At 37.1% G+C, this 25665-nt stretch overlaps 4 protein-coding genes across 5 annotated transcripts; 2 read left to right on the top strand and 2 right to left on the bottom strand.

The window, feature by feature from the left end:
* The first annotated feature begins 1383 nt into the window (after nucleotides 1–1383).
* LOC121742392 (protein CELLULOSE SYNTHASE INTERACTIVE 1-like) lies at nucleotides 1384–4716 on the top strand. 2 transcript variants are annotated; one of them, XM_042135514.1, is made up of 2 exons: nucleotides 1384–3216; nucleotides 4385–4716. In XM_042135514.1, exon 1 carries the CDS (start codon nucleotides 1509–1511, stop codon nucleotides 3210–3212), a length of 1704 nt encoding a protein of 567 aa, XP_041991448.1. In that variant the 5' UTR covers nucleotides 1384–1508; the 3' UTR covers nucleotides 3213–3216; nucleotides 4385–4716. The 2 variants fall into 2 exon arrangements, with proteins under 2 accessions (XP_041991448.1, XP_041991449.1); XM_042135515.1 differs by having other exon boundaries at nucleotides 1385–3216; nucleotides 4507–4716.
* A 3150-nt stretch (nucleotides 4717–7866) lies between these two features.
* LOC121811267 (chromatin remodeling protein EBS-like) lies at nucleotides 7867–11430 on the top strand. Its single transcript, XM_042212092.1, has 6 exons — nucleotides 7867–8000; nucleotides 8107–8228; nucleotides 8881–9223; nucleotides 9332–9400; nucleotides 10236–10374; nucleotides 10937–11430. The coding sequence occupies exons 2-6, from the start codon at nucleotides 8156–8158 to the stop codon at nucleotides 10961–10963; spliced, it is 651 nt and encodes a 216-aa protein (XP_042068026.1). The 5' UTR covers nucleotides 7867–8000; nucleotides 8107–8155; the 3' UTR covers nucleotides 10964–11430.
* Nucleotides 11431–12704: 1274 nt separating this feature from the next.
* On the bottom strand, nucleotides 12705–17006 carry LOC121810879 (condensin complex subunit 2-like). The gene is made up of 13 exons (XM_042211602.1): nucleotides 16667–17006; nucleotides 16488–16592; nucleotides 15798–15915; nucleotides 15557–15630; nucleotides 15164–15224; nucleotides 14818–15018; nucleotides 14409–14695; nucleotides 14173–14317; nucleotides 13836–14083; nucleotides 13716–13746; nucleotides 13459–13601; nucleotides 13281–13388; nucleotides 12705–13199 (listed from the first exon to the last, which is right to left on the bottom strand). The coding sequence occupies exons 1-13, from the start codon at nucleotides 16904–16906 to the stop codon at nucleotides 12993–12995; spliced, it is 1968 nt and encodes a 655-aa protein (XP_042067536.1). The 5' UTR covers nucleotides 16907–17006; the 3' UTR covers nucleotides 12705–12992.
* A 575-nt stretch (nucleotides 17007–17581) lies between these two features.
* On the bottom strand, nucleotides 17582–20122 carry LOC121811627 (protein NRT1/ PTR FAMILY 6.4-like). Its single transcript, XM_042212502.1, has 5 exons — nucleotides 20019–20122; nucleotides 19823–19934; nucleotides 19429–19646; nucleotides 18779–19320; nucleotides 17582–18632 (listed from the first exon to the last, which is right to left on the bottom strand). Exons 1-5 carry the CDS (start codon nucleotides 20019–20021, stop codon nucleotides 17765–17767), a joined length of 1743 nt encoding a protein of 580 aa, XP_042068436.1. The 5' UTR covers nucleotides 20022–20122; the 3' UTR covers nucleotides 17582–17764.
* Nucleotides 20123–25665: the final 5543 nt, after the last annotated feature.

Below are 25665 nucleotides of genomic sequence, written 5' to 3'. Positions count from 1 at the left end.
CAGCGCTCCGTCCCGTCCCCAGCACGTCCCGCGTTCCGTCACTGCATGACGAGTGACGAGCCGTCTCGCCACGCCCCGAGGTGACGTGGCGAGCTCCGATTCGTCCGTGACGCCCACTCGCCGGCCCGCGAGTGGGCGTCGTTTTTATCCAATTTTTTTTTGCTTTTTAAATTCAGGAAAAATTCAAAAATTTTAAAAAAAATCCCAAAAAATATATTAGCCGTTTATAGCCAGTTTTTACAAATTTTAAATTTGTTATATTTTTTTAAGCCCCCAATCACTTCTATAAATATCAAATCATTCCCACAAATTAAATCACCATAAAAATATGTATTTTTATTTAAATTATGTATTTTTTATTTTTTTAGGATTTTATTAATATGTTTTTTTATTTTTTTAGAATTTTAAGTTGTAATTTTATGTTATGTTATGTAACGAAGTGTGTTTTTATTAATTGAATTTAGTTGGAAATAAAAATAAAAAATGAAATTGAATGAATAGTATTTTAAGGAACGGTTAAGGGACAGAGGGTTGCATGTTCCGTCCCTTAGTTAAGGGATGAAGTAAAAAAGTACAGTGAAACCCGCAAATAGTAATTTAAGGCATATTTAAAAGACGATATAGTGAAAGCGCCCAGTATGACTACTTTATCTATTCACAATATATATTTCAATCATTACTAATATTAAAATTAAGTAAGAGATAATATCCTTACTTGTAATACCAATCTCTATTAAAATTGACATGACAGATTTGTTTGATGGTATCATAAACAGCTGTATAGATGGCGTATCTAATCTCCTTCAGTTGGTATCACTACAAATTAGCACTCACAACAAGGCGCAAAACTATATTTGTATTTACGCAATTCACATAATATTTTTTTATTAAAATAAACTCCTACTAAAAACATCTGTTAGAATGGTAAGTATCGCTATAAAATAGCACTTAAATATAACTATATTCGTATTTTATGCACTTGGAAAAATGGTAAAATGAAAAAGAGGATAATGTTATAAAAATTCTTTTCAACCTTATTCTCTATTTTATTTTAACATTTTTTATTTAATTATTTATTATCATTTTTATAAAATGAGTCAATATTTAACTATACACCAATAAAATTTGTATGTAAATTTAATTTAATGTGACAATAAAATCTACAAATTCGTCTTCCTCTTTTGACCATTTTTACCACCACTCTCCTTCACGGATTTGGATCCTCTACGGTGCACAGCACTGCTGTGCACCTCACAACACATAAAAAAAAAAAAAAAAATTTATTATTAAAAAATTATTTTATTAGGTGCACAGCAGTACAGTGCACCGTAGAGGATCCAAATCCCTCCTTCACACACACTAAACAGCCTACGGCGGCGCCCACCACCCTTCTCCCTTCTATTATTTCACATGCATTTCCAGACTTTTTAGGGCATAATATAATACTGAATCACACTCGTAAACATCACAAAAGCAGAAAATAAATTGCAAAAAATAAATATAAAGAAATGCCTCCCGCCACCGTCCCGCCACCGCCAACCGCGGAGACTCTCCACCAAATCTCATTGCTCCTGGCCGACCTCCTCCCCTCCACTCTCTCCGTCACCTCCTTCGCCGCGCGATGGCAAGTGCTCCGCTCGAAGCTCGGCGCCGTCCAAACCCTCACCGCCGAAATCAACGACTCTCCGCACTGGTCGGACAATCCGCTCCTCCCGACGCTTCTCCCCGCGCTCCTCTCCACCCTCCGCCGCACCGACATCCTCTGCCACCACTGCTGCGGCGAGGCCGCCGGCCGCGGCAAGCTGCTGATGCAATCCGACCTCGACATGGCGACGGGGTGGCTGTCGAAGCAAATCAACGACCTGGAGCTCCTCCTCCGCTCCGGCGTCCTCCATCACTCCACCGCCATTGTCCTCTCCCGCCCTAATTCCGCCTCCTCCAAGGAGGAGCTCACGTTTTTTGTAAGAGACCTCTTCGCGCGGCTCCAGATCGGAGGCCTGGAATTCAAGCTGAAGGCGTTGGATTCGCTGATTCAGCTGCTGATTGAAGATAGCAAGTCAGCGATGATCGTCGCGAGAGAAGGAGACATGAGATGCCTGACATCGCTGCTCGATTCGAGCGGCGACGAATCCGTCAGAGAGCTGGCGGTCCACGCCGTGTCGCTGCTGGTCGCCGCCGGCGATTTTCCGCGGAAATGCGTGTTCGAGGAAGGGGCTTTAGGTCCTCTACTCAGGATAATCGAGTGTAGCTCAGTGCAGGTGAAGGAGAGGGCGGCGATGGCCGTCGAGTTTATCACAGCCGACCACGACAACGCCTGGGCGATTTCCGCCTACGGCGGCGTTCCTGTACTGATCGAACTATGCAAATCTGGTTCTCTCATCGCTCAATCGTACGCCGTTGGCGCGATCAGGAATGTTTCCGTGGTTGAAGATATTCGAGCTGCGTTAGCTGAAGAAGGCGCTGTTCCTGTTCTAATCGACTTGCTTGTTTCAGGAAACGCATCTGCGCAAGGAAAATCAGCGAATTGCATATCAGTTCTCGCTTCCACAAGCGATAAAATCCGCAATTTACTGCTGCAGGAGAAAGGTTTGCAGAAATTGGTGCAGTTATTTTACGAATGTCCTGTTGCTGAAACTGTAGAACACGTTCTACGCGCGATTTACTCATTTTCTGATGATGAAATGAGCAATCGCATATTATCTGAATCAACTATGTTCATAGTACAGCTAGCTGATCTGATTAAGCTTGGGAAAAACATTAGGTTGCAGCACATTGCAGCATCATTGCTTGCTAAATTATCAATTAGTGACCGTAACAAGATTGTGATTGCTGGTTGTATGGGTTCATTAGTGCGGTTAATGGAGGCAGTGAAACCTGATGGAGTGCAGGAGGTCGCGGCCAAGGCCCTGACATCGTTGTTATCTGTGAAACCGAATAGGAAGGAGCTGGTGAGAGATGAGAAGAGTCTAATGAGGCTGGCACAGATGCTGGATCCTAGGTTTGAGGTGCTTTCAAAGAAGTCCCCAGTGTCGGTGGTGGCAGCTATTATGGCTGGAGGGAGCCATGGTTGTCGGAAAAGGCTCGTGGCAGCTGGTGTCCACGGCCATTTGCAGAGGTTGGTTGAGATGGATGTAGTCGGTGCCAAAAAGGCGTTGCAGAGACTCTCTGGGAACAGGCTAACTAGTTTGTTTTCAAGAACGTGGAGGGACTAATTAGGTAATGATTCCTTCTTGATTTGCTTGATTTTTTAATTCTATGAGTTTAAAGAATTATCTTTTCTGGATTAGAGCGTGTGATCAATCATTGGTATATCATATATGTCGAACTGTAGATTAGTCCCTATTTGAATAACTGTTTTATTAGGTATGGATGAATATGATTGTTTATAGTTCATAGCAAGAATTGGTTGTGTAAAAGAATATGAATACAGATAAGAGATGATTAGGAATAGAATCAACTTGCCACCTAATTCTCCGTCATCAATTTGATAATTTGAGAAGGAGCATTTAGTGAATACATATATTGGGGGAAATTTGTGTGCACATTTGCCGGTCCTAGCCAAAGGCTGGCACTGTCCCTGTAATTGACTATTGTGTGTCATACAACACCACATACCATCTTTATCTTACACAAGGCGTGGTAGGGCGTATGTGAGAGTCGAACTAGGTATAAAACACCTCACATCTCAAGAGGGCTAAAGGGGCTGAGAGATTATTAGGTATAGTATCAACTTGCCACCTAATTCTCCCTCAATAACCATCCAGCCACAAAATATCTTGGTGGGGGCAAAAATATCTATCTTGTAATTTTGATAATTTGAGAACCAGCATTAAGTGAATATATGTTGACTGGGTGGGGTGGGGGATTTACCCCTCCTAGCCAAAGGCTGGCTCTTTGTTTATCAACAGCACCACATGCCATCTTTATCCTTGACGAGGCGTAGTAGGGCGTTATTGAGAGTCGAACTAGGTAAAAAATACTTCTCATCTCAAAAGGGATAAAAGGACTCTACACTCTACATATGCAAATGTGATTTGCATATCAACTTTACCTTTCACGAGGCGTGGTAAGGCGTTTCTGAGATTCGAACTTGGTAAAAAAACATCTCACATCTCTAGAGGGCTTAAAGGGAAAGGGGGCACTATACTTTACATATGCAAATGTGATTTCATTGATAGTAAGAAAGCAGCAACAAGTTGCTCTTAATTAACAATAAATACATCCACACATTAGTTGGAAGAGATGGGCCACCATTGGAAATTATACTGTATTAATGTCATGTGGAGAGGACTGAAACAGTCCAAATTCCAACTGTATGAATCAAATCTTGTTCCGTTTGGTAGAAGATTATCAGTTTGATCATAATGGATGTGTTTCTTGGTAGGTGTTTCCCTGCCAGACAGAATGGTCCAAAAGGGATTTTCCATCACATTTTCTTCTTCTCCATATCTAGTGTGAATAAATCATGTGACCCCAGAGTCTTTTCGTCCGTCGTGGTTTTGGCAGGACGTTGGTCGACAAACGCCTTGATGTTGACGAGCTGCCTACAAGGAAGGACTGGAAAGAAAACCAGCAGTTGGTATAACCCTGAAACTCTTATAGCTCATGGTAGTGTAATACTGTTTATTATAGGAAAGTTGATTGTGAAAGAAAAAAACAGAAGTTTGGTGTAATTGATGTTCAATAGTATAGCATGGATGCGTTTTTTTAGTAGTATCCTTGTTTTTTTTCTCTCTCTCTCTTGTAATACATATAACATTTTGTTTTCGTACGCATTTTGAGTGAGCAGATTGTATTTTATTACTAATACTTAGGACTGGCAAATCGTGCGGATTGGGTCGTTATCGAGTCAACCTGATAATGACCCAACCCAATAAGGCCTAACCTGAACCCGACCTGTTAAGAAAACTATAAATCCGAACACGAATCCGACCTGCTACCTTCAAATCCGAACACGACCCGCACCCGACACGAACCCGTTATCGACACGATATAATATGGGTTGACACGACACGATAACAACCCGAACCTGATATTACACGATTAAAACCTAATATTACACGATTAAACCTTAATTTTTAACCTAATTTACACAATTAAAATTCGTTTTATACTATTTAAACCTAATTTATAAGAAATTAAAAAAATAAAGTAATATATATTTTTAAATAATAATAAAAATAATAATATTATTTCTTAATGGGTTACCCGTATCCAACCCGCATCCGACCCGAACCCAACCCAAAATTATCGGGTTCTTAATGGGTCAACCCGATAAGGACACGAATCCAATAAGACTTGACCCCAACCCAATAATTTCGTGCGGATTCGTGTCAGATTATCGTGTCGTGTCAAAAATTGCCAGCCCTACTAATACTACGTAAAATTATCTGATTACAAATTTTTTTTTTCTAAAATAAGAGCTTATGGCGAGATTGCGGTTGTGAATTATACTGGTCATTTAAAAAAAATGCATGACAGCTTAAAGATTAATAAAGTTTGGTAGGTTTACTCTTTTCCGCTCAGTATATTGGTATATTAGCTTTATACTATGCTTTTCTGCTTTATATCTTTATTGCTATTTATACCAATATATAAAAGGGGAGAAGATTGTTTTGACTTTGGAAAAAAATCAACTTTTACACAATAAAGACGTGTTGAATTGTGAAAGTATAAAGTTTTCTTCTAAAGTATTTGTTGCAGTAATTTTTATAATTATCCTTCAAAACACACAGTGGCGGTGTAAATAGCAATGTTGCCGAGCCAGTATTTTTATCTTTGGAGTTTTCACCGATTTTACTGTGTGACAATTCCGTATCGATCCTCTTATTAAACATTTTCATTTTCATTTTCATTTTCAACTGCAATCCATTAACATAGAAAATTTGTGGTATGACTAGTCATAATGTTTGTTTTAAATTATGTGTATTGTAGACAAATTATTATATACTTATATTGTTTATAAATTTGAAAATACTTATCAAGTCTGAAAATTTAATCAGATATAAGAAGGTTTCTACCATGCATGATAAGGATATTTCAAACAAACTATAGTAAATTAATATTGTTAGTAATACTACTACTACTTACTACTTGTATTCAACTATAATCAGTATTGGGCTTTCTGTGGTCATTTCATAGGCCCAATACTTTTAACATTTTGGCAAATCTCAAGCCCTGCTCAGTTGCCCATTCATTCAGACCAGCTCAGGTCCAATACTCGCAATCCGATTATACACCCCTCTAAAATTAATGGAAATGCAAAACTGATCATATAATATAATATAATTTGATAAGTGCCACAATTCATTGTCAAATAAGTAAAGGACTAACTTGTAGATTAACGATTGGTTTAATTAAGCATAAAAGAGATTAACCTGATTAAACACATTTTTGTTTCAATTCAACAACACCAAATTATGTTATACTTGTCCCATCTCACTACATTTTTAATAAATAAACATAAATTTAAAGATTAGACATCATAATGAACTTGACGTCATAAATTTAAAGATCACACTGTCATAATGCTACAACAAGACTCCATCGACATTACCGAAAATGGCGATCAATTGCTTTCGCCTCCTTCTGAGATGCATCCAATAGGCGTTAAAGTGGTCAACGGATCATCGGAAGCCTAATCGATGGCGGGGTCAGAAGATTGGGCGAAAAGCGTCAAGATCCAACAACAGAAAACGCTGTTCGAGATGATCAAGGCATCGACTGCCAAAACCAACCCGAGAGACAAGAAGAAGTACAAGGCTCTCATGCGACAACTGGAGCAAGAATTGAGGTTGAGTGATAATGGGATTAGTGATGGAACGCGGTTGTAGAATTTTTTTAATGAAATATGCGTTTTTTTTTTCCTTCAATTTATTTCTTATTTGTTCTTTTATAGTACTTCCTCCGTCCCAAGGAAGATGACCCCTTACGGCATGAGAATTTATGCAACTTTATTTTGTGTGTGAAGTGGAGAGAATAAAGTAAGAGAGACAATAAAGTAGAGAGAAATGTATTTCTATTTTTAGTAATGAGTCATCTTGATTGGGACAAACTAAAAAGAAAAGTGGATAATCTTCAATAGGACGGGTGAGTATTTGATAAACACGTAAAATGAATCATAGAGATAGTGATGTAAAAATTGAGATGGGTTAAGTATGACTGAAGGTAGACTGATGATAAAATGCTGATGTGGCGGAAGAGAGTTGAAGATGAGTTGAGTATGAGTTGTCCACTTTGAGCATCCGCAATGGCGGACTTCCGCCTTCTATAAATACGTCTCGTTGCACTTCATTTCAATCACACCACTTGTTTTAACAAGTTTCTCTCTTTCTAACACATTTTTGAATGGCGTCAAGCGACTGACCCCATTACAAGCGGAAGCTTAAACCCCTCAACAGTATGCGGTGCGATTTGGGGTTCGACGAGATGTCGGATAGCGACGGCGAGGGGGTGGCGGCGGTGACGAGGGTACCGGCGGCGGGGAATCCGAGGAGTGAGAAGGCGGTTTTTTTTATATTTATGTAATTTTTTTATGTATTTTTTTAATTAAGTATGTTTTTTTTTAAAATAAAGTGTTCTCATTTTCTCTATATTTGTGTTGAAATTTTACTTTCGTAAATTGCTTAATTCCATAAATTGTTAAATTGGTGAATTTGTGATTTTTTTTAATATGGGAAGTCTGTCGGGATGTCCCCCACTGTGCAGTGGGATGTCCGTATGACGTGGCATCCGCAGTGGGAAGTCCGTATGATGTGGCTGGAGGTGTTTTTGGGATGTCCGCAGGGACATCCGTACCGCTGCGATGCCCTTAATGTGAAAAATATTGCAGCTTCTTTAAGAAATTTTACACAAAAAAGTCATAATTAAAAATTAAAATGAGAAAGAAAAGGAAAAAACAAGAAGGGACGGCCAGGCCAGACTGAACTCCAAACCAGTGTTCTTCCACCAAATTCCTCCACCCCAACCCTTCTCTCTCTCTCTTCGAATCTGGTTCTAGGGTTTCTACTTCTCAATCTCTATTTCTGCATAATCAAGCCAAATTCACCTGCACCTCGTGGGTGAAAACTAAATCCCGTATATCTTTTAATTTGGCCAATTTTTCAGAAGATAAAGTAGTCACTCAATCGAGCTGCTCAGCTGAGAGAAAGAAGGGATGGCGAAGACAAAGCCTGGAAAAAAGGATCTTGATTCATACAATATCAAGGGCACCAACAAAGTCGTTAGACGTATTGATTTTTTACTCTTGCTGCTATTTTTTTTAATAACTATTTTTTTTGGGTATTTTGGGGCTCAATGCTAACTGCCCAGTTCATTTTATGCTGCTATCGATCATAAAAATTTGATCTTGGGCTGTGATTCTTGCGCGGTTTGTTTTCATGCGTGTGACTTATGTTATGTGGCGCACGATTTAGAGTAAATTTTTTTGCTCCACCTTGGTTTTTTGGGAATGTGAAAGTAGTAATTTATTGTTGGAGTTGGTTGATAGTTTTAATTTTTTTTCTAGATGTTTGTGTTGCCTTCATTTCAGTTGTTTATGTGGATGCTGGTTTGGTCTTGAAGTGGTGGGGTGTGTTTGGTGCTTTCGTAGCTATTGCATTGCGTTGTATGTGGCGGGCGTGCAGCTAACATTTCTATGCCTCGAGTTTAGTTTGAATCTCGGAGTTATTGATTGTATAGTTTTTGTTGGACTAGTGTTTCTTGTAAAAAACTAGTCTTTTTGTGTTTCAACTCCTGGGTCGTGTTCATTTTCGGGTACAACATGTCTATAATGATATATATATATATATGTTTACACATGCGCATTGTGTGCATATCTTGCATCATTCGAGATAAAATCTTGAAGTTTGTTGGACTAAAGAATGTGGGGTGTTGTTGTAGCGGGTGATTGTGTGTTGATGAGGCCATCTGACTCAGACAAGGCTCCATACGTGGCCAAAGTGGAGAACATCGAAGCTGATCATAGGAACAATGTGAAAGTACGGGTCAGGTGGTACTACCGCCCTGAGGAATCCATCGGGGGTCGCAGGCAGTTCCATGGCGCGAAGGAGCTGTTCTTGTCCGACCACTTCGATGTGCAGAGTGCTCACACGATCGAAGGCAAGTGCATTGTACATTCCTTCAAGAACTACACGAAGCTTGAGAATGTCGGCACAGAGGATTACTTTTGTAGGTTTGAGTACAAGGCTGCAACTGGAGGGTTTACTCCCGATCGTGTGGCTGTGTGAGTGATAAAAATTTGAAGATTCAGTGGATCAGTATTAAAATAAAGAAGTGAATATTAGTTTTGCTAATAATTCAAGCAACTTATTGGCTTCTGTCATATGTGTAGGTATTGCAAATGTGAGATGCCTTATAACCCCGATGATCTCATGGTGCAGTGTGAGGGATGCAAGGACTGGTACGATACTTCTATCTTCTATGTGCAAGCTTCCTTCTATATTCTATGAGCAAGTGAAGCGCTAGATGTTTCTTCCTTCTACAATTCTTATGAATATTCTAATAGTTCACCAAAATAACATTGTGTAAATAGTTGTTTTACTGTTGATTAGTTCTTAAGCCGTTTGATCTTTCAACATTCTCGGTGCCTGGATTGTGTGAATTAAGAATTTCAGAATTCTTGGGGTGTTTTTCTACTTTAAGGTAAAAATAGGATATAGATTCTTGGTAGGGGAAACTTTTTTTTTTGGACTTATAAATATGGTATGTGTTTAAAAACGCGTTAATTAAATGCATGTTTGGAAACACATTACAGAAATGCATGATCCATTTTTTTTAATGCATATGCAGAAAGTGCAATGATCATTCCCATCCACACCTTTATAGTTATGATAAATAATGGATAAATTTCCTTGTGGATGAAAGTGATCATTGCACTTCTGCATATGCATTAATTAAAATGAATCACACATTTCTGTAGAAAAAGCCATTTCTTGGAGCACTGTAATTCATAGTATTGTTTTTAATCATATATTTGATGCTTTATTATCTTTAAAGATTGTCAGGGTGCCTAGTAGAAGAGCTAGAAGGTTTCTTTTCGGAAGCTATCCGAGTTTTGCAGTTAGATTAACTTATAGCACTTAAATATGGAGATGATATAGATGTGTAATTGTTTGGTTTAGCTGTTTACACTTCCTATGTCGAGGACATGAGCTATAAAGGGTTACTGTGAGTTTGCCTTTTTGTAATATTGTAACCGAAGACAATTAAAGTTTTTAACGAATCTTCTTTTGAAGGTTTCATCCTTCATGTATGGGCATGGCCATCGAAGAAGCGAAGAAATTGGACCATTTCTTATGCTCTGATTGTTCATCAGATAATGATGCCAAAAGGTCACTGAACTCTTCCCTGGTCTCATCTGATGATGAGGGAAAGGTAACAGATGTTTTGGATTAGAGTAAATATTAAGTTATGTATTGTGGCTTTTGAATATGTTTATAATATAACAATGGTCATGTGATAACCCGGATTTATTGCTGAAAAATAGACTAGTGGGCTACATATTTAACTAGAAAGGTTGAAAAAGGCGACAGTTGAAGAAGTGATAGTGTGTTTCGAAAACCATTTTGACTACTTTCAGAGATCAGACTTGCTAGTACGATACTTAAAACGGGCCTCTTGGAATGCTCCTTGCATGAAAAGTTAAACCGCTTTTACTATTGGCCCGCATGTTAAGAGTCTATAATGTTTTTTCATCAACATTCCGTTTATTCTTAGCAAATGAAGTTGATCCCGTGCCTCGTTCAGTTACCAAATACTAGGAATAGCAAAATATGAATCTTTCTGCGTACGGTAATGTCCCTACCCCATCTCGATTGCGCCATTCGCTGTCATCTATAAAACAGCGTGTTTGCAATTTGTGCACAATTCAAATTAGCCTTTAAAATTCTCGTTTCTGAAGTTTAACCACACTTGTTTTTTCGATTTTCATTACTAGGTGGAGCCAAAGCGCAGGAAGAGGTGACACATTGGTCGGGATGCATCATCGCGAGGTTGTTCTCTTTTCTTGCATAGCAGCACATAGTAGCTCTAGCATTATTGTTGTACCATGGAAATGTACAGTGCAGAGAGATGCTGAACCATAAAAAAAAGCCAGAGGCTTTCTTTCACTATCTATTGGCTACTTCTGTTAATTGTTTCCCACGTCTGCACTGACTAAGATATTTAACTATCCGCCTCCTTGTGTCGTGCACGACCATGAATGGAGCGCGGAGAACACACACACATCATTGTATGTATTAGGATGCAGAGGGTGTTTATTCATTAACGACGTGCTTGTTTGGGGTCCCGTGTTATTTTGCTGCAGTTTTAGATTTTGGACCTTGTATTTGCTTGAGTTATGTTAGAGTTTGTTGTTGATGATTGCAAAATCTAGTTGTCTGTGCATAACAGTTTTAGCTAATTATGTTTCTAATTTGCTTGCTTTGTCAAGTCTGTTGTTAAACCTACTATAGATGCTACCTTTGTGTTGTGTGTGAGAGAGAGAGAGCTCTGTTGATCACTAATGTTTTGTCATCTCTTATCCTAAACTTAGAATAGATGGTTGATAGAGAGTTTTATTTGAGCTCCGGTGTATATGATGCAACTCTCATACCTACTTAATTAAATCATTATAAATATTTTATTATAAAATTAATAATATAAAAATAGATCTATATATTTTTATCGAGTCAAAGTAAGATTATAAATTCTGATATTTTAAAATTATTTGTGGTATCAATAAGCATTAAATTTTTTAATTTATAAAATTAAACGCATTAAAACCCTAAAATCAAACCAAATATAAACAATAAAATTAAAGACATTAAAACCTTAAAATCAAACCAAATATAAACAACAAGGAAATCTTAAAAAAGAAAGAGAAATTACTTACATTGCATAACGTACTAATGTAATCCATGTAACTACAATGGTAACAAATGCTAGAATCAAACTACATACATCATACTAATGTCAAACAATTCGAAATTTATTCGATATGACCAACACCTTGGTTCAGGAACTCGGTGCATGTGAACCCGGCCGGGGCGGAGGGATGGAGGCGCGGCGTGAAGTGGCTGAAGCCGGCGAATAGGTTAGGCTGGTCGGAGAGGAGGGTTTGGACGGAGTAAACGACGATGAAAGGATCGATGGTTCTTCCGCGGTATTGTTCCAGGACACGGAGGAATTCGCCGTAGGTCTGCAGGGGAGGCGGATCTTACTTCACGGACCAAACGGAGAGCTTGGGAAAGGAGTGGTTCCATTGCTATTTTGGAATAATGTTTCATGTTATGATCACTAATTAATATATACTCCCTCCGTTCCATAGTAGTGGTGTCATTTAACCATTTTAGTACGTTCCATAATAGCGCAGTCATTTCATTTTTTAGTAAAAGTCAACAAATCTCTCTACTCTTTCCTTTCCTACTTTATTCTTCCTTTACTTAACTCACTTAGCACAATTTTTCTTAATCTCTGTACCGAAAAGAAATACCCCCACTATTATGGAACGGAGGGAGTACAGGGAAATTAAATGTATTTCCTACTCTATTTGGAATAGAATTTAGGATTTGCCCGAGTAAATTAATTAACAAAACAATATCTACTATTAATGTCCGTGTACATATCTATCTGTAAGAAAATCCATTTTAAGAAAGGATTAGGATTTAAATGAGTTGATATTACTATACTTTTATTAAAAAAAATCAAGAAAAGTGGAAAGATGGTTGAAATTTGAAATGGAGAATTCACAAATTATACTTGCATAAAAAGCTTTTTTTTTTAAGATAACACAACAAAACACAATAAACATCAGAGGCAAACACTCTTGCTCCTGATCAAATTATAATGCCTTCGATGGACAATATATAATACAAGACTAAAACTACCCATATGTCTTGTTATCCGTGAGGTTACTTCAATACCGCACGACGAGAACTCTACACAACGCGCACAATGCAGCAATGCGAACTAGGTGGAGCTTCGAGGTTACCTCAAAAGTCAAATCGTGTTAGCTAGTTTTGGGGTTTGAGGTGTATGCCGAGGTCGTCCAAGGTGGGGGAGCCGAGGATCTGCAGCTCATGCTCGTTTGCTAGATGTAAAAGGCATATGAAGCACAAATGTGTTGAGATGTCATTAACAGATGCTGCTGCTCTGCAGCTATCTGGGAAATTGGCCAAGACTTGCTTGAAGGAGATAGGCTCTTTGCTCCGTGCCTCTTCCTGAAACGGCACGTTTGTTATACAAGTTTGTGTTACTGCAGCTGTGGTGGAATAACAGTGTACAAAATCTAAATTAGTTACCTCAACTGGGCTTTGATTCAGTTGTATATGGCCCCATAGCGTTTCCTTTAGCGCATGAACATCTACTTGTTTCGAAGTCTTATCATACTGGACCTCAACCTTGCTCACCTGAGTACAATCAAGTATATGAGAGAGAGGTAAGACGGCATGACTAAGGCATGTTTATAGACCAACAAACCTGTCGAGGTTGAGAAACAAGGGTGCTTGTTGGCTCGTCGGCATCACTATAACCATGTCCATCATCCATGCCGCCACTGAAATCATCTCCATCATCCCAAGATGGCATTGCTTCAAACCCATCTCTTTGTTGATTTTCATTATCTGACCACAGTAATTAGTATCTCACTATATTAGTACTTTTGTATCCTTATTATAAATAAGTAGACAACGCCTTTTATGTAACAATACACAACAGAGCATAACAGTAAAACTTACCAGTTTTCTTCTTTCTATTCTTTCCAAGGCACTGCAGCAAAATACAACAAAATAGATATTACTTTATCGTCCCTATTAATGGAAAAGGTAAGTGCACTATGTGAGACGTTGTAAGTTTACCAAAACATGGGGTAGCAAAAACAGCTTCACGAGATCCTCTGGTTGGTAGTGACAATCTTCAGGAAGTCTGGTGTTGCAAGGTGCTCTATTTGCTGGAAGTAATAGGGACTTGGGATTCTTTGGAGGAGCAATTAATTGCCAAATATCAGTGTCAATACTGTTTGAAAAATCAATATCCAGATCTGCTTTCTTGGTTTTCGTTTTCTTCGCCTTTGGTGATCCACTTTCCTCAGCTGGAACCTCAGGTTCTGCAGAAGAAGTCGGCATTTCATTTCAAAGAAAGAGAGAAGCCAAAAAGAGAAACCAGTTGAGGTGCATGGTGAAGCCTAAATTTGACCTTTTGATTTCCGGAATTTCCAATGATTGGGACCTGCCCAAGCATTTTGCTTGGTTGAAAACCCCAAACTTAAAAACAAATAGCCGTCAACTTCCTCAGTTCTGCCATCCTCATCGAGGTCATAAGCATTTGACTGTTCGTCACCCTGCAAAATGATTCATGCTATCCCATAACTTTCATTCTGACATTGAAACATGAAAAAGTCGATGTTGAGGTTGAAGCAATGAAATATCTACCACATAAGGAACTTCATGCTGGCTTGGGAACGTTGTATCGTGATTATGAATAGCCTCCTCATCTATCACACTTGATTGATCATCATGATCATCATCCCAAGCTCCGTAGTCCCCAAATGTGTCGGCAGATACATCATCATCCCTGTCGAGTCTTTCATTAACTTGCCCAGGAGAAAATGATTGAGAATGTCTTGGGTCATCTGTTTCCAATTGAGTTACTATAGCCCCAAGGCTGGGAGATATTTCAGAACTCTTGAGCATATCCGACACCATCTGTTCAATGCATTCTGAACAAATTCAAAATAACATAATCAACAAGCATCAAGTTCAAACCAACCATTTGCATTCAAAGAAACACAAAAGGTCAAATCTATCCTTGCAGGAATATCCAGACTGCAGCATTACCTACCACTAGCAAAAGACAGATCAATTATCTCAGCACCCGCATCTCGAGCCACGGGGGATGAACACTTTCCAGGTACTTCCAATGAATCAAAAAGGACCTGGCAGTTACCATACACTCCAAGATTGTTCAGCAACAGACCCTTTGCTCCACCTTCATCGAATTGTGCTGATGTTTGATGGTAGAGAGGATCCACCGCAAATGCAACTAAAATAAAAGAGAAAGTCAAGGGCACAGGTAGACTAACACACGCCAAATGGAGTACCATTCAGAAATGAGATAGTAATAGCACCAGATATTACGACCAATATTTGATAATTTATTAGATACCATGCCACGAGATACAACTTACCATCAAATTTCTTTACATTTATGGAGGCAAAAGATGGCTCCAGTGTTGACAAAGGTGACAACTGCATTGACAATTAAATACCAAATACACAGGTTATTAGATTTACAACATATTTGATCAAATACTAAATACTTACATTCCCTTTTTCATCTGTATTACAGAATTACAGTCCATTTCTTATCAATGCTACATTAAATAGTCTTTAAATATAGCCCTACTTAATGATAATTGAAGTTGAAAATTTTCTTTTCGATTAGTAGGTAATTGTGTAGTCTGGAAAGTTTTTTGCCACTTAAAGCTTTCGAAAATACTTTAAATACATTTCTTAATAGATGTGGAAAAGGAAAGTGGACTATATTTGCAGGAGCATAAAATACAAGACAGACACTTAACCTTTCTCCCTTGCTCTTTCTTCTCATCATCTTCCCCTTTTCCAGCAGTGACATTGCCATCCTCAACAGCACCATCTGTATGAATAAATATTAGGAAACATACACAATCAGAATATACCAAATGATGCGAATTTGGCATCAATACTACATGTCACCCTTAAACTGAAGTAGTAAAACCTGAAAAGAGGACAAAAATTCATAGATAAATAACAAACCAATCGTGAAGGTATGTGAAACCTGACCTTTTTCATCTTCTAGCCCAACTCGATTAATTCCTCCAAGAACTTTATATGCCTCAGAATGTACGGAATCTACTCTCATTGAATAAATCTTAACCCCAGCTTCAAGTGTACAACTAGCCTACAGTACGGTTACTACATGTAAATTTACAAATAATCTTAAGGAAAAGAATCCAAAGGCACATCATTCCCACATTCATGAAAAAGTAATTTTCGCTTCCTAAATAATATGGATGAGGGATATCCACCAGCAACCATCAATCATGCAATTACTCCAAGGCTAATTCGTCATATGCATGACATAGGTGATACCAAATAAAATTCCAAAATGACGCACATTCTCGTGCTTTTCACCAGTTCAATTTAGTAAACATAATCTTGTTACAATGAAAAGTGATGCACATTCTACCATCAAGACAAAGACCTGCTTTTTCTTAACAATGCCTCTTTTATTCCTGTTTTCAAAGTTAATTAGCTCAAGTTTTAATCCAGAACACCTGGTTAAACAAAATTTCAGCTTCTAAAAGCGTTTCACTTCTGCCAGTTATTGAATGCTTGTGTAATGAACTACCCAAAATGAAATGCACAATCAAGATATATTTCCACATGTGCAGCTCATTAATTCCAATTTAAGACAAAATACAAACTTCTAACTAGATTACTACCTAGGGCAGAAAAGGGGATACGAAATACCTTCTGAAAATTGGTTTCAGTATCACCATCATCGTCTTCGACCGTAATAATCTCGCAGAGATGATCTATCAATTTAAGCTCCCACGTGTTCTTCTGATTGATTTTCTGCACGCCATGGACATATAAATGATAAAAATGTTCTAAAAAAGGAAGAAAATTCAAAGATAGAAAGAGCGAACATTTTCGCTGGCGAGTTTGATGCAGTTATGGAACAAGTCGAGGATCTGCTCTTTCCCAAGGCAGGATTCTGTATCAGAAGAGACGGAGGTGGAAACGATGGTGGGCTTGCGGCGGATGGCGGCAGCGCGTGCTGCACGCGCCTGAGCTCGCTCCAGCTTGTCGTCGTTTGAGAAGAGAGGGCTTTTAATCGGAGAAAATGGAGCTCTTTGTTTAGAAATTGGGCTTAAGATTTCCCCCATCTGAGGTTGCAGATGGCTGCCAGAATTCCCAGAGATTTGGGAGAGAGTCTGTGTGTTTGCAAGTGGTTTTCGAAACTATGTTTTTTCCCTCCGAATACCAAATTCGAAATTTGGGGATTTGGACAAATTAGAAGGGCATATCGGTACTTACACAAAATCTGTGAACGTGCGCCACCAATAATATGCGCTACACAAAATCATTATATAATCCTTCCGTCTGTAAATAAAAGTCTCATTTCTTTGCGGCACTAATTTTAAGAAATTGTAAGAAAAATGAGTAGGAAAAAGTTAGTGAAATTTGGATCTCACTTATATATTATTATTTTTAAATAAAATAGGAGTGAAATGAGTTAGTAGAATGTGATACTCTATTACCATTTATAGTAAAAGTGAATCGGGATTCTTATTCGCGGACGGACTAAAATTAAAAAACGAGACTCATATTCGCGGACAGAAGGAATGAGTACTTAATTTCATAATTAATGTCATCAATAATATGAGTAGAGGTACGAGCATGGTGTGGTCGTTTTCATCCTCATGAGTAAAACAACAATTGCTCAAATATTTTGTGGCAGTATTTTCGTAATTGTTTCATGAAGTTGGATTTAGGTGTAAATCGTAAAATTGTGATTGACGTGGCAAACGAAAAAAATCACATATGAACAAAAGAAACTAAAAAAAACTATACTCAAATATATATACAAATCAAATATTTGTATAATCAAAATCCAGATGATACATTTCCACTACAATACACACACACATCTCAAAATAAATGTGTAATACATAAGGGAAAAAAAACTTTTTTTCCATGGTGTGCATATCTTTACCAACTTAATCTTCAAAATGAAAGATCAATTAAACTCCTTCTGATGCAACCTCAGCAGCAATATTACCTGCATCAGTGCTTGTACTCTCTTGCTGAGGTACAACATAGTTCTGCACCTTGTACCTATGCCTCATTGCAAACACAAGAAACACCATAAAATTCAAGACCCCCAAAAGTGCAAGCATCCAATAGAAGTTATCCAACTTCCCTCTATTGAGGTCACTCATCAGCCACTTTTTGTTCGTCGCGCTGTCAACCAGCGTGACGAGCACGCTACTGACGAAGTAGCCCATGGACAGGGTGCTTAGGAACAGCCCCGTGCTCATGGACTTCATCCTCTCTGGGGCCTCTCGAATGAAGAATTCGAGCTGGCCCACATAAGCGAAGGCCTCACCTGCCCCAACTAGGAAGAATTGGGGCACGAGCCAAAACGCGTGGATTCTGGTGCCGTCGTTGATGAAGGCGTCCCTCCTCCTCATCTCCACGAGGGCAGAGGCCCCCATGCCGAATATGGAGAAGACAAGGCCTATCCCGACCCTCTGGAGGGAGGATAGGCCTTGTTTTGTGTGGGTCACGCATCGGGCTAAGGGGACGAGGACCCTCTCGTTGAGGGACGTGAAGAGGAGGATTGTGATGAAGAGGAAGAAGGAGAAGCTTCCGGCTGGGATCTTGAAACCTCCGAGATTCCGGTTCATAAATGTGGCTTGCTCAATGGTGAATGTGTTCATTTGGGAGTAGACTGTCCAAAAGAGTATGCAAGTGGACCATATTGGTAGAAGCATTACCACCATTTTCACTTCCTCAACTTGAGTAACGGTTGCGGGTTTCGTTGTAGCGACGCCTTTGGCCACGTCTGCCGGTGTGTCGCCCTCAATTACCGATGCCTTGTCCAAGCACCTAAAAGTGAAACAATTTTAAGAATAAACCATACTTTCTCAAATTGAAATTCTACTAAGCAGTGACATCATCGAACTGTTGCAGTTCAGTGATGTCAAGTTTAGTAAAACGGGGAAAAATAAAGCAAAAAATAGAAAAGTATTTACCTAAGTTTATTTGAATGAGGAACTGTGGCATTGTAGTACTCATTCAACATGTCAGGTTGAGGAGGATACGGCAAACGTCTCCTCCTCCAAGCAGAGGAGACGACGCGCCATATGACGGTCAGGGGGCTTCCCTGAGGCCGTTTGAACCGGTACAAAGCCGTCCCCACTAGCAACACCCCAACCGCGATGATCATAGTGCCCGCCGAAATCCCATAGCCCCACCCCCTCCCCACATTGTCTTGAATGTAGACCAAAACCGTGACTGCGAAAAGGGAACCGAGGCTAATGCAAAAATAGAATCTATTGAAAAAGTATATCATCGCCTTCTCCTCTTTCGGATCAGACGAGTCGAACTGGTCTGATCCGAAGCCGGAGACATTAGACTTGATGCCTCCTCCCCCCAACGCGATCGTGTAGAGGGCCGTGTAGAGCATGGCCAGCTGCCGCCTGTTGGCCTCCACGCATAGATGCCTCCGTGGATCCGTGCAGGGAGGAGGCCTCATGCTGGGGATGGTGGTGGCCAATGTCAACAATGTCACTCCCTATCAATACATGATTCAAATAAAAATAATATAATGTCACATTTAATGACCTTATACATAGTAACATATTAGGACATGTAGTAGTTTGGGACATTGGATTTTTCTTACCAAAGCCGTGACGGATGCCGCAATAGCAACCGTCATATAACGACCGAGTTTGGCGTCAGCGACGAAGCCACCAACAAGGCCTAGTAGATTAAGAGTTCCCATAAAATTAGTAACGATGTTTGCTGATTTTGCGGTCGAGAGATGCAAATCTCCAACGAGATACGTCACCATATTCATCGATATTCCCATCACGCAAATCCTCTCGGAGAGTTCCGTACCTTAACTCAAAATGCAGGACAAGACTCATAAGTTAAGACCAAATTAACCGAATATAGTCTCAAATTGAAAAAAGTTAAATCATTTTTAGTTTTTTTTTCAGCATAGCTACATTTTATAGGAAATTTTATCGAAAATCCTAGCTACGTCACTGCACATTGCATGGTACATAGGTTACCTAAGATGAGCCCGGCCGCGAGCCAGCCGCCAGTTTTTGATTTATCGACCGGATTTCCACGAAAATCCACCATTGCTCCGTCGTCTTTGCTGCCATGACTATCAACCAAAACCTGTGTGGTTGCAAAATAATACATTTCATTAATCTCTCCATTTTTGCACACACAAAGCATATGTGGACAGTGTTAATTACTAACCATTGCAAAGAGAGAGTTAGAGATGGTATTGATAAGAACAAAGAGAATAGTAGTAATAAAGTTGGATTGGAATTGAATGATTGAATAAACAAACTAAGCAGCAAAATGTGAAATAACTGTGACAACGCTCCACAATTTTTAGACAGCAAAGGGAACTGTTTTACTTGTGCACATTTGGATTTGGATTTATTCTTTTGTGGTTGATATTCTACACAACTAACCAAAAAATTGACGTTTCAAAATTCAAAAGATACTAGCTTATCTCAACTTTGATTTCACTTTATTTATTTAATTTTTTTTTGTTTGGTTGCTCAAATAAAGTGTTATTTAAGTCATAACATTTGATTTATGTCTAATCAATCTCGTAGCTTTTCAAATCACGCGAATTAAACCACAAATTTTCTATATTTCACAAATGTCTCATGGAAATAATTTTTCGATAAATATGGCGGCGACGTGGAAGGTGAATATTTTTACATGGACAAAACGACGGTTTTTCAAATGTTGTTGTCTATGTACATATGAAACAACGTCATTTCCATCATTTCGATTTACTTTAGGGTTTATTTAATCTGTAGAATTTGGAAATTGTGAGATTCACCGGAAGTTAACCAAAAATTACGATTCAAATTACAATATTCTGTTGTTGTATGCAAGAAAGACAAATCTCGACTATATTTAAATTAAGACATGAATAACGACTTCAATCTAGAAAATACTACTGGCTAAAATAGAAAAAAAAAATACTATTGTATCAGAATTAGATATGGCAAACTTAATCTAGATATGTTCGATGAAATCCAAAGGCACCCATGCCCCCGAATGGGCAAGAACATTAAGCTTTTTGCAGGAACAATTCTGTGGTCATTGTCACATTTTACTCATTTCCCACGTACTAAATACGCTTCTTTGTCCTTTTTCCAAAAGAGGATAATGACCTATGCAACCTCTCTACTTTGATATGTTTGGATTTGGATATAAACAACTACGTAACTCTTAACTAATCTATTATTGTACACCACGTATATATTAGTACTCTCTCCGTGTGTCATTAAATGTCTAATTTTTCCTTTTTCGTCTGTCTGCTAATATATGTCCCGTTTCACTTTTACTATATTTGGTTAGTGGACACTACAATTCACTAACTCATTTCATTGACATTTATTATGAAACTAATATATAAAAATATGTCTCACATTCCACTAACTTTTTCTACTCACTTTACTTTATAAAGTCAAACAATTTATTAAAATATGTGCCGGCCAGATATGGGGCATTTAATCATGAATGGAGAGAGTATTATCTACTCCAGTGCAGTGTTTGCGGCGCGGAGCCAGATTCAGGGCTGCGTGGCATGATCGGGTGGTGTGGCGTGGTTGCGGCTTGGTTGAGGTGCAAGTGGCGAGCGAACGGCCACAATTTTCCTTTTTTGTTTTTTAATTATTAATTTATATTTTTAGAATTCATAATTTAAATAAATAAATGTAATTGGAGATTAATAAAAATAGATGAGTAATTGTAATTATTTATTGATTCACAATTATTTATAGTTTGTGGCTGGAATTTAAAATGCTAATGTAAAAGGTGAAACATAGATCTTTTGCCAAAATGTTAGGCTGACTTGTGGATTATCTGAAACAAAATAAAAAGGAGTAAGTTAGAAACTAGAACACAAATATATGGAGAAGTAATTTTATACAAATTAGTATCACATCCGTGCCTTGCACGACTCATTTTATTTCTTCTTTGTAAATTTTTAAAGTGTAAATTAATTGATTTCTCATTTTATTTCCTCTTTGTAAATTTTTAAAGTGTAAATTAATTGAATGAAATCAGAATAAAATCATAAACACATAGTATTAGATAATGAAAACCGTGAAAGTAAATAATTTTGAATTAAATCAAATTTGGTTGAAACACTTTTACATTCCTTAGCCACCCATACAATTAAATACTAAAATACTATTGACATGACATAATTAATCCATAACTAACACAATAACAATTTAATAATATTTAGTTAATTTTAGCAAATTTCTTTGTAAACAACATTGACAATAGAATTATAAATACCATCAACATTTTTTATATAAACTAAAATCTTCAATCATTCATGACTTGTAATTCTTGACACGACAACATACAATTATCTATTGTTCTAAATGTGGGAAAATGTTCATTGAATCCAAACCTCCTGCGTGGAAAAAAAAATTAACAATAAACATTTTAGCTAAATTACTAAAAAAACCTAATAAGATAAGAAATGACAAAACTTGGGATCATGGAAATCCCATCTCAAGGGAACAATATTTGCTTGATCTCCATACTTAGTCATTTCAAAAATACACACATTTCGGACTTTGATGACTGATGAAGTTCTGCTAGACTAGAGATCATTGAGGAGTGAATTTCATGGTTTCAGAGTTCTTTCTCTGGAAGAATCACATTATTGGGAACATATTAATCTCATGAAGAGTGCTTATAATATATTAACATAAATATACTTCTACTGGTAAACAGTAAGAATCATGCTGAAAATAAATTCATTTTTTTTACAGAAAATTCATTGATGCAACGAAGGAAGACAGTGAGGAAGTGAGTTATAACTTATAAGCTAGAAATGATGTAAAACATAACTTCAAATAGATGAACTTTTGCGTATTTTGGAGAAGCTAATAGGCCGTGTGAATATATTTGGAGTATGAGGTAGTCTAGGGTATATATATACCATTAGTTGGCTGCAGAGTTTGTGGGGTAAGCATTAGTAATACAATTTCTTAAATAAGGTGACAGTTACAAATATTATAATTAGGAATATTAAATATTTTGAATTGATTACAAATTAAATCGCGACAGTTTCATTTCATTGAAGGCATAACAAACTAATCCATATATTTTGGCTTTTCACATCTATAATCTATTCCTATAATTTGTACAAACAAAATTTATTCGCCTCATATATATTGAAATTGTGTTATGTAATATTTTTTTTTTGTTTTTTTATTATACTCATACATAATCATTATCTATTTTTTAATTACTTTCATAAAAACCTATTCAAATACTATAAAATATTAGGCATCATGATAAACCAACCCACTAAAACATTATGCATTCCTCATATAGCTTATATCTATCATGTAACTTCTTCGAGAAATAAATTCCCATTAATATTTGCATTAAAAGTTACGCCATTTATTTCAATATTATGTAACCTATTATAATCCTTTAAATTAGTGCATCAAACTAAATAAATTTCCATCGATATTTATAGTAACGTGTATATATTTTCATCCAATAGCAGCTATTAGCTCTAGCTATTGATTATCCAAAGATTAGCCAATTGCATAAATTGTTGCAATTATTACAAATATTTAAATTGTTAGAAATACATTCAAAACTTATAAATATTCAAAATCATGTCCAAAACTAATCAATATTCAAAACAGAGACCAAAACTTGCATTTATAGATGATGTCTTATGCTAGAGAAAATATTAGATTTTCTGTGATTGGAGCTTCATGTTGGGTCACGGCGACAAACAATGGGCTCTAGTTAAGTAGCCCATCATCATTTAAATATTGGTATAAAACTATAAATAGCAGTTTTCATTTCACACCCCAATATTTCAAATTTTGAATAATGCATATGTCAAATTAAAAGTTAATACTAGTAAGATATCCTTCTATTAATATATCAATGATCACTTCAGGTATATCTATGTGAATTGTAACTAAAGAAAGTAGTCTTTAATTCGGTCTCAATTTACGTGAAATGTTTCTATTTTTTAACATGAATTTAGATAGTACAAGTGTTTAGTGAATTACATTATAAAGTAGGAGAGAAAATAACATAGAAAAAATAATTGGCAGTACATTTTATTTTATCTCATGTTCCAACAATACACACTAGAAGCAGAAGATTATTCAAAAGTCTAAATAAAAAATTAATCCTCAAAAATAAAAATTCAAAACGGTAGATTTGGATAAACACACAACCAACATAATGAACAAAGAAAGAGTATTTGTAATGTATAATAAAAATATACTATCATGGAGTACATGATTATTATAAAATAACCAGCTCATATTATAATGCCTCAAATAATATAAAGACCAAAAATGGTCACATATCACTCCTCATCATGAGATCCAAAAAGAGGCAACAAAGTCAACCAACACAACTACACACACCACAAAACACACAAACTCTTTCATATGAAAACTACACTTTTTCACAACACAAACACACCCTATATATAAAATTATTCTCAAATAATAGTACCAAACCAATTCTTGTGTGACCACATTTTACTACAACCTTCCCATGATGTCAATTCTCTTCCACCTTGTCTTGATCCTCTCCACCACCCTCCTCCTCCTCTCCGCCACCGTGGCGCCCGTCTCCGGCCACCTCCTCCACGGCCGCCCTTCCACGAGAAACAAAGGTCACGAGTTCGAATTTCACCCCAGAAATCACAGAAACCATGCTCCAGTAGGCAAGGAACTCGAGTCGAAGAGGCGAGTCCCCACAGGATCTAACCCTCTCCATAACAAGCGATAGAGCTTGGAAATCTTCAACTGCCATTTTTGCAACCTCCTTGAGCTCTAAGGTACATTAGTTCTTACATTTCTCAATTACATCTTAGGATGATTGATGTTTTACAGAAAGTAAAGGTTAGTTATAGTTAGTGTTTGTTAATACTAAGGTGTTTCATTCAACCTTAATTTTTGTAATACAAGGTTTTCATGTTTTGTTTTAATTTTATGTTGGAAGAGTTTAAAAAAATTGATGGTTAGAGAGAGGTATATAATCATGAAGAATATTCATTGTGTGGAAATGGCAACATGTAAAGCTAACTTTTTGTAGATTAATTGGAGCTATTATTGTTGTTCTTGTATTATTTTTATGAAATAAATTAGGAAGAGTAGTAGGTTTTGAGCCCTAAAATAGCCATTTTTATTTGCTTGACTATTTTTAAATTAAAAGGGACTTAATTTTATTATGAGTTTGTAAAAAAATTAGGGTGAGTTGCCGGAAACATTGAAATTTGGTCTAATTTAGACAACTTTAAAATCAGTAAAAAAAACATGAAGTTTTTATTGTTCCCAGATATCTCATGGTGAAATAATTGGTCATCAATGTGCAATATATTGTTGATATTTTTCAACCAAACAACGGAATCAATGTATGATTTTACAGCTGTTATATCAAATATAATTTCACAAGAAAAATTGTCATTTGGACCAAAATTTGACCAAATTTGATGATTTTTCAGTCAAAATATTATACTACATGTGGTTGTAGTTCATGATTTTCTAGTAGTATATAGTTATATATGTATCTAGAATAAAAAGGAGTTCAATTAAACGGAAAAAAAACTTGATAAACTTATATACACCTATCTGTAATATTTGCTTTGAAATTCTGCATTGAATTTAAGTCCAAAAAATAAACAAGATGTTAATGTACTAATTGACATATTACTAGAAATCATACCATGGGGACCCCAATTTTTAATGTGGAGAGTAAATAGGCATTATTTCATACAACCACCAAGCACTTTCATAATGGATACATGTTGTTCCATGATTCATTTCCTTATAATTGCATTCACACACAATTAAATAGTGGAAAATGCCTTAGG

Source organism: Salvia splendens, chromosome 7, assembly GCF_004379255.2.
Source record: "Salvia splendens isolate huo1 chromosome 7, SspV2, whole genome shotgun sequence".
NCBI lineage: Eukaryota > Viridiplantae > Streptophyta > Magnoliopsida > Lamiales > Lamiaceae > Salvia > Salvia splendens.
The sequence above is the reverse complement of the archived record's forward strand: the minus strand, read 5'-3'. Positions and strand labels throughout refer to the sequence as shown.